This window comes from Nannobrachium achirus (genome assembly GCF_963921795.1).
Source record: "Nannobrachium achirus genome assembly, chromosome: 8".
NCBI lineage: Eukaryota > Metazoa > Chordata > Actinopteri > Myctophiformes > Myctophidae > Nannobrachium > Nannobrachium achirus.
In genome coordinates, this window is record NC_137817.1 from 30,200,711 (window position 1) to 30,210,462 (window position 9,752).

At 42.9% G+C, this 9,752-nt stretch overlaps 1 protein-coding gene across 1 annotated transcript in view; it reads left to right on the plus strand.

Moving 5' to 3' along the window:
* The window catches only part of capn12 (calpain 12), a gene marked incomplete at both ends in the record, with an annotated part of 29,247 nt that overhangs the window by 965 nt on the left and 18,530 nt on the right, over positions 1 to 9,752 (plus strand). The window contains 4 exons of the mRNA XM_080731820.1: positions 1,276 to 1,425; positions 6,195 to 6,380; positions 7,347 to 7,416; positions 8,927 to 9,045. Of these exons, the coding sequence (XP_080587946.1) occupies positions 1,276 to 1,425; positions 6,195 to 6,380; positions 7,347 to 7,416; positions 8,927 to 9,045 (525 nt within the window). The remainder of the gene's footprint in view (positions 1 to 1,275; positions 1,426 to 6,194; positions 6,381 to 7,346; positions 7,417 to 8,926; positions 9,046 to 9,752) is intronic.

Below are 9,752 nucleotides of genomic sequence, written 5' to 3' on the forward strand. Positions count from 1 at the left end.
TTTCATAATTTACTTTTAGAAAAATAATTACATTCCTGAAGGCAGAAGGTGTAGGCAGAAACCCTTTTGTAATTGCCCAATGACCATTATGATAATCAGAATATAATGCTTTAATAAACATAATTGTTATAATGTATTATAACTATCAGAATTATAATAAAATTAGTGCTTACAAGTGTTACAACTGTAATGATACAGTGTTATAAGCCAATTTCTAAGCCTTTATACTAATTACCGTATGTCATAATACAAGTTTTTTTATAATGTATTATGCACACACACACACACACACACACACACACACACACACACACACACACACACACACACACACACACACACAGTCAATCAATCACTCACTCACTCACTCACTCACTCACTCATACACACTCTTGTTATCATGTTCTCTCTGCACCTGGTGAACTTGCCTGTGAACCTAATGCACACATTCTCATTTAGTTTTTCACGCACGCATGCATGTACACACACACACACACACACACACACACACACACACACACACACACACACACACACACACACACACACAGGATCTGGTCAGACAAGATCTCCAGTGGTGCATTCAAATAACAAGGGCAGGAGGTCAGGGTTGGCCTCTGACAGGTGAAAATGCTTTCATGTCTATACTCTGTTGTAGAAGTGCTTAAGGGCAGGTGAACCTAAACCCTCACAAAGACAAACACCTAACATTCAAGACCAGAGTCTCCAGATGTCATGGCTGCCCATTGTCATCTATATTCCACAGAATGCCTACTATAGGGCTTTAGTACTAAAGACTGTCCTCAGTCTCATTTTGATGGTCTTAAGTCGGGTCACACACCTGGTCTCATCTGCAATTTAATTTGATCTTGATCTGCCTCTGTCTTGACTTCTATGTGGTAACATTGGATGGCCGCTCCTGAATGGATAGAGAGGCTGCCTGGGTATCAGAAGGTCATCTGTTTGGCCCCCGTCTATGTGTGGAAGTGTCCCTGAGAAGGACACTTAACCCAACTGTTCAGACGCTGTATTACTCTCCTCCTTTAGGATGCAGTTAGGATGTGTTCAATGCAGAGGACAAAGTGCAATTTTGTACCGCGACAAAAATCCTCACAACCCAGAAACATCACTCAAAACGTTTACAAGTTTACAAGACAGGAGTGACATCATAATATGTAATATAAATACAAGACAGAATTCAAGAAGGGAACTTTCTATTAACCCATTGATTACAAGTGTGCAAACGGAGAGTATGATGTGCTTGGACCTCCTTAGAAGCGCTCTCGAGGCACCTACATTGTCTGCACCTTCGGTGAAGACCCCTCCTCTTACCCCACAGTTCCTATTGCCTGTCTCAACCCGGGGAAGAACGATTACGACATTACACTGAACAGCACTACCACCATCACGCCCTATGATGACAGCGTCAGTGCAACCACACTTGTAATTTCCCAGAATTGCACCTTTCTAGTTAGTGTGGTTGCTATAGGCAACACACTATTGTATTCGATCAGAGCATTTTTTGCCATCAAAGTGAACCTGTGTTTTGTAGACTTTTTGAGTGATGTTATCCGGGTTGTAAGGCTGAATATCATGCAATGTCCAATCAGACACGATTGGTCATACTTCGCTTGACAACACATTATAATTGGTTGTTAACCTTTTTATGGCCTATGATTGAACAATATAATGTCCATTTAGACAAGAGTGACATCAAAATATGTAATATAAATACAAGACAAGAAAATATTCACTACCCCCGTAGTTCCTATTGCCTCCAATCAGACAGTGGATAGTGCAACCACACAGGCAATTTCGAATTGCACCTTTCTAGTTACTTGCGCAAGCAGAGCGCGCAAGTACTGTAATCGGCTGGGTATGTATTTGTATGTAGGTGTCTCCCTTTTTTGAAGACCGTAGCCCTGAAATGGCTGTTCTGGGAATGTAGGCTACCAGTATATGTACTGTATGTATGTCGGTGTCTAATGAATAACAGCCAATGAGGGACCAGCTTTCCTGGTGATGCCACTGGTGATGTCAGCAGAGTTTGGTATAAGAGCGTTCTTGGTAATGTCTTCAGTAACATCCAATGAGGCCAGCAGCACAGACCTTGTGGCGGCGCGCTCCACTTGCGCACAAGTAGGCCATGTGTGGCCTGCTTGTATACGTGAGGCGCAAGTTGGCACCAAGATAGAGTGCAGTTCTATTTTATTATTATTTTATTATGAGTCTTGTAGTTATTATAGTCTAATTCTCTATCAGAAGAACAATGCAGAATCAGATTAGTGGGAAGTTGGGAACATGGGGGAGAGGGGGTAGCAATGTCAGTGGTATTGGTTCGACTGTGGCTGGGGACCGGAGGGTAAGGGCTTGGGTGAGTCTTTGTGGGCGTCTTTCTCCCTCTGGAAAGCGGCAGGGCTGAGGGCCATTGTGGGGGTCATGGGATTACAGGGGTCACTGAGGTGTGGGAGTGTCGGCGTTGGTCAGGGCGGGCCATTATTGACCTTTGTCATTCAGGTGCTATAGCTGAGTCCTGGCCTCTCAGACCAAACGGACATAATAGAGAGATAGGGATGAATGGAGCTAAACGGACACCATTATACGGATATGTGTCACTATTCTTCTTGTTTGTTTAGCAGTTGTCGGTTTAATCAGGCGAATGATGGAGAAGCGTTTTGTGGCATACAGGCTTACTGAGGGGTGTGTAGAAATGTAATGAGGACAAGACTGACCCATATGTTATGTTATTTCAGGAATGATTATTCAACTGAAATAAGACTATAGAGACATGCATACCATGAATATAGGGGGTTAAAATAATTGGCTGTCCACTTCAGAATAGCCGGTGTTCGGCCTGGCTAATAATCAGCCAATATGGCCCTTACTATGTGCACAAGCCAGTTGAACAGGTGGTGGGTTAAAGGAGCACTGCACCCGTTTTCAGCCTTATCCTTCATATCATTGGTGCAAACTAATGCATTGCTCATTATATTATACTAGAAGCTGGGCCGCCCTTCGGGCGGCCCAGCGTCTAGTCGGCGACCTGGCCAACTCGGAACAATGTAAATAGGGAATGAATGCCCCGCCCTTTAATGCAAACCCCATTATACCTGTTTTCATAGGACCCGTTTTGACCATTTGTCTGCCTGTGTCCATTTTTGCCCATATATGGAGATATCTGTATCTGTCTGTCGGTGTCCATTTTATGTCCATATATGGAGATCACTGCAGTTATAGTTCTGGGTCCATTTTATGCCCATATATGCCCATATATGGAGATATCTGTCTATCTGCATCCATTTTATGCCCATATATGGAGATCTCTGTATCTGTCTGTCTGTGTCCCTTTTATGCCCGTATATGGAGATCTTTGTGATTCTGCATCCATTGTATGCCCATATATGCCATATATGGAGATATCTGTTTATCTGCGTCCATTTTATGCCCATATATGAGATTTCTGTCGCTTTTTCAAACAATCGTGGGTCGGGTCGGGTTGAGGCCGAGCACTGCACTACCTGCTGCGGTGGGGAACGCACGTGCCGAATTTGAAATAGGGAATGAATGCCCCACCCTTTAATGCAAACCCCATGAGTGCCCCACCCTTTAATGCAAACCCCAATATACCTGTTGTCATAGGACCCGTTTTGACCATCTGTTTGTCTTTGTCCACTTATGCCCATATATGAAGATCTCTGCACACACAGTACCGGTTGCGGAAAACTCTGATGTCAGACTTTATGCCCATATCTGGAGAACGCGCGTGCCGGTGGGAAGAAGGGTTCTCGAGATACGCGGATTACATACATACATACACATTCACAGAGATTTTGTGTTGACTCATGTGGCGTACGTGATGTCAGAGCCTTTTATGAAGTGATGTCACAATGACTCAGCGCTTGCGCCGATTTCCTCCGGAACAGCCTGATGTCAACAATCAGCTCCGCATAAGGAGATTCCGAACGTTTCGCGCCGGTTTCGGAAAACCGCATAGGACCCGTTTTGACCATTTGTCTGCCTGTGTCCATTTTTGCCCATATATGGAGATATCTGTATCTGTCTGTCAGTGTCCATTTTATGTCCATATATGGAGATCACTGCAGTTATAGTTCTGGGTCCATTTTATGCCCATATATGCCCATATATGGAGATATCTGTCTATCTGCATCCATTTTATGCCCATATATGGAGATCTCTGTATCTGTCTGTCTGTGTCCCTTTTATGCCCGTATATGGAGATCTTTGTGATTCTGCATCCATTGTATGCCCATATATGCCATATATGGAGATATCTGTTTATCTGCGTCCATTTTATGCCCATATATGAGATTTCTGTCGCTTTTTCAAACAATCGTGGGTCGGGTCGGGTTGAGGCCGAGCACTGCACTACCTGCTGCGGTGGGGAACGCACGTGCCGAATTTGAAATAGGGAATGAATGCCCCACCCTTTAATGCAAACCCCATGAATGCCCCACCCTTTAATGCAAACCCCAATATACCTGTTGTCATAGGACCCGTTTTGACCATCTGTTTGTCTTTGTCCACTTATGCCCATATATGAAGATCTCTGCACACACAGTACCGGTTGCGGAAAACTCTGATGTCAGACTTTATGCCCATATCTGGAGAACGCGCGTGCCGGTGGGAAGAAGGGTTCTCGAGATACGCGGATTACATACATACATACACATTCACAGAGATTTTGTGTTGACTCATGTGGCGTACGTGATGTCAGAGCCTTTTATGAAGTGATGTCACAATGACTCAGCGCTTGCGCCGATTTCCTCCGGAACAGCCTGATGTCAACAATCAGCTCCGCATAAGGAGATTCCGAACGTTTCGCGCCGGTTTCGGAAAACCGCGAGTCGGGTCGGGTCGAGGCCTGGCACTGCACTCCGCGCGGCGGCGGGGAACGCGCGTGCCGAATCTGAAGCCGGTGGGACGAACGGTTCTCGAGATACGCGGATTACAAACAAACAGACAGAGATTTGTCGCATTTATAGATAGATAAGATGGTACCATGGTGTCTCATTGGTGAGTTATAGAGAGAGATCAGAAACCTGCCTATACCAGTGATTTCATCAATGGAAATAAAATAAAAAAAAGTTTGGAAATCTTGTTTGAAATTCCCAGGTCTGCCTACCAAGTCATTGGTATGCAGGTATCTGAACTGTCCACAGCCCTTGACAGATATTAATGAGGCAGTGAGCATTAGTGAGGACCACGTTTTATGAGTAGGCCTAAGCCTAGCTATTATACTTGAAAATTGGGGAAGGGATCCTTTAACAAATGGCTCTTTTCCTCTTTCAAGATGCCATGTCCTATATCGATTGATAGAGATACATAGGCTTGAATTCAGTGGTTAATTGTCAACGGGCAGCAGGAGAAGGCCGCCATCTAGCGACAGTTTAGAGTTTATTATTTGGAACTGTGTGCAGTCAGTGCAGTGTACGGTTATCATCATGCATGGTCTCAACTCTAACTCAATTATTGTCTTAGGAATGCAACAAATACAAACAAATATTGTTGAACTCAAGTCTCCATGGCATGAGTAGGCCTAATCAATAGGAAAAAAAAGTCATTTTGGGGGCGAACAACTCCTTTAAGTAGTAACTTGAAACAATAAATCATCCATTATTGATTTGTGATAGTTGCCTACATAGCCTAGACAAGTGACTAGCCAGACTTTAAATTAAATGTTGATATCATCTGATATCTGTTTGGTCTTGTCTTACACTGCAACACACGCACGCACGCACGCAGGCACACACACACACACACACACACACACACACACACACACACACACACACACACACACACACCAAGTAGCTACTTGTCTCCTCTCCTACCCTCAAAGAATGATGTTACACAGAGAGAGAGAGAGAGATCAAAGTGTCTTATTCTTTGGCACCATGTCATTTCACTGACTCCAGCAGCTTATATGACCCCGCCATCGGCGTATGCATATTAGGCCTACCTCTAAAAGCTTGGCCCGGAATCCGGATCGAAGGAGGCGCTCCAATGGCCCAGGCCCACTGTGGGTGTATGCACATAAACTCTATTTAAGCACAGGGCTCATGATGTGAGCCCGCAACCCTGATCTGTATAGCCTACACTGCTGCTGCACAAACCTTATTTCAGTCTCTGACTCTGAAAGTTCTGCTGCTTCATCTGTCAATATGTCAACTCAGCAGCCGAAGCTCGGTTCCATTGGAAACCCGATAAAATTTCGGGACCAGGACTTCAAGACTCTACTCGATGAATACCTGAAGTCTGGATCGCTATTTTGTGATCCGACATTTGCCGCCGACCAGAATTCCATCCAGATGCCTGAGGATCCAGACCCCAACAAGGCAATAACGTGGCTGCGACCAAAGGTAGGCTATAGGTCTACTTTTCACCGCTGGACTATATGAAACTGAGAGGGCTGGGCTGCCTGTCATTTGTCAAATAAATTGACATAATTGTTCTGTTCTGTTCTGTTCTGTTCTGTTCTGTTCTGTTCTGTTCTGTTCTGTTCTGTTCTGGTCTGGTAGCCTTGTACAATAACTTATACCTAGTCTACAAATATACAGCCTACAGCTGGTAGGCCTAGCCTATACAAGCCTGGTAACTTTGAAATGAATTAATTCATCTCTTGATTCATTGTAACTTCTAATAATCTCGTTCTCTCTCATAACATAAGTAGGCTAAAATAGCCTTAACTAAAGCGTACCAAAATGTGGAACCAAAATGTGGAACCAAAATGTGGAACGTCTTACTGAAGGCCTTAAAGGAGTGTGGATCCCTCTTTTAAAATTGCCCTGAAAAACCACTTCGCAGCCAACTGGCAATAACAAACCTAGCGCAGCTGCCTACCCTCCCCTGACCCTTCTTTGTTTTTTTATCTACTGTATATTTTTATTTTCCTTTTTTCCCCTGACAAGGCCTATATCTAGGCTTACTGCATAGTACTGTGTTCTGTCATATTGCATATTGCTTATTTGTACAACAGTGACTTTTTAAATGCATCCTTTCTTTATTGCCTGTATTTTGTCTGAACAACCACCATGTGAATAATGTGCTGCTTTTGGACAGATGTTTGTCATACTAATTCACACAGATGTGCCTCAGATCTTAGGGGAAAGAAAATGAATGAACCATGGCCATTTCTCACCCAAAGCAGTGGGTAGAGGATGCAGCAGTGCAGCTTTTAATTGGAAATGTTGGTATGCCCATCATCTAATGGGCATATCATGAAACATTTAACATAAAATAGGCCTGTATTTATTCATGGTGGTTAATCTTAGAATAGGCTATAATATTATGCTGCTCTTATTGTCCTCTCTCATTCCTGACTGTAGGAGATCAGTGAGAACGCTGTGTTTGTGGAGGGTACAACTGGGACCACTGATATCTGCCAGGGCCAACTGGGTGAGTGCGTCAAACATAGATATGACATCACCCTCACACAAAGTAAAGTCGAGTTATTATCTTCCTATTCTCCAAGGTATAATGATGGATGTGTGTCATGATATTTTATTGTCAATTTGTCAGTAAATGGCCCTTGTGGAAGAGCCACAAAATGATAACAGCTGTAGGCTACCACACCCCGCCCCTTTTTTCACAGTTGGACCACTGTCTTCCTTTATGAAACAATGTGCTTTCACCATCGCTCCCATAGGTCGGTTTCAAACCAGGGGAGATCAGCACTGGAGGTCCATGCATGATTTATAGCTGCGTGCCACCTCATGAAGCATGGATCTACAAGCTCACACAATACATTTTGAGTTTGTAGATCGGCACGGTAGAAACGGAAAACCTCTTCTGCGTGATGTTCCGTCTGCTTTTCATTTGTGGGGATGACAGTGCAGGTCCCTTGTGTCACAAGTTAACCACGTATGAGATGTTTTGTTTGTGTGTGATAAATATACACCCCCCTTTCTGAATATTTCTGTTTGTTCAAGGCATGTTTTTAATTTTGGACTGTAGCATGACTCCAGTTCCAGAGCTATGTGGCTCATAGATCAGGAGCCTACCCAGAGCCTATCTCCTGTTTCTGTAGCGTGAGGCGGCTTGATGTACAAGTACATCACCCAATTATGATGCCGCGAGTATTCTCCTGTAAAAGAGACTTTTAGGGCTCTATTTTCGTCCATGCCTTACCCCTTATCCCTAAACTCTTTTGCAATTTTTTACTATTTAGATTTTTTTTTCAATATTTAAAAGCTCACAACATGTCGATGTAGATCAGCTATTTGAAGTATTTTAAAATGTTTTTCAAAATAGTAAAAAAAGGCAAAGAAGTTAAGGTATAAGGGGTAAGTAGGCATGGACGAAAATATTAATCTCAGGAGTTTTTCCTAGACAAAGGGTTAAAGAAAAGAATGTTCAAGGATTTGCTGTCAACAGTGCCAAACATGTTAAATCTTAAATAATGTGAAGTCTGTCTGGACGAACATGAAACAGATGTTTACTTAACATTCCTGCCTTGTGCGCAGTGAGTGTGTGTGTGGTGTGTGTGTGTGTGTGTGTGTGTGTGTGTGTGTGTGTGTGTGTGTGTGTGTGTGTGTGTGTGTGTGTGTGTGTGTGTGTGTGTGTGTGTGTGTGTGTGTGTGTGTGTGTGCGTGCGTGTGTGCGCGCGTGTGTGCGTGCGTGTGTGTGTTCTTCTGACCAGCCCCTGCCTCTGGGCCAGTGTTGTCCACCTGTGTTTAGCCATTAACATACCTGCTGTATGCCTTCTGACAGAAACAGCAGGCATACATTACTTACCTGTGCAGGCCTGCAGAAATGTATTGAAATGGCCTGCAGAAATGTATTGAAATATGAAGTATTCAACAAATGCATGAAATATGTTACCAGTACTCAAATAACACAATAGATTTCTATATCTTCATGTCTTCATTTGAGTTCAAATATGTCGTTTCTTTCCACTGTCTGTCAGGTAACTGTTGGCTTCTGGCAGCCCTGTCCTGTCTGACCATGCACCCCAAACTCTTCGTCAAAGTGGTGCCGCCAAATCAGAGCCTGGCTAAGTCCTATGCAGGGATCTTCCATTTTAGGGTAAGAAGGAAGTCACCAATGGATAAAAGATTCCCTGAAGGAAATGTAATGAATGTCTAGTTTGCTTACTGTATGTGTATTTAGATTTACCACACTTTCTCAATCCAACCTTTTTTACATTGATGATACAAATAACGAATTACTCCAGCACCTCCCCTTATGACCACACAGATATTTGGCATGCATTCTTGATTTCTTTATTTTAATAAACGTCATAGAAGCATTTATCATTATTTATATTTCACTTTATCTAAAATCTCTTCTTCATATTTTAGACACTACTTGTTTTTGTTTTTAGTGAAGATTTCATCTGATCTTGAATGATATAATTAAACTATTGTTTCACTGGGAACCCAGTGAATGTAATGAGATCCTACAGATATTCCCTTAACCAGGGCAATTATTCTTGTGTGGTCTCATACAGTATGTAACTGGAGGCATATTGTTTTAGAAAGTCAAATTACAAACTGGAAATTGCATCTCATGAAGTACAGATTCTCATCTAGAAGTGTCTGCTAGTGTTCTGTAACAGTTACATAAAGGTAAATCAATCTCATAAAAGATGTGTGTATAAAAAGCTTTGTGGTTGTCTCCGGTAGAAATTAATCATTTGATCTGGCGCCTTGCACCTATGGAGAGTTTTAACAAAGTATGTGACATGACTTAACATGCACAGCGAAAAGGAGAGGACATAGGATAGGATAGGA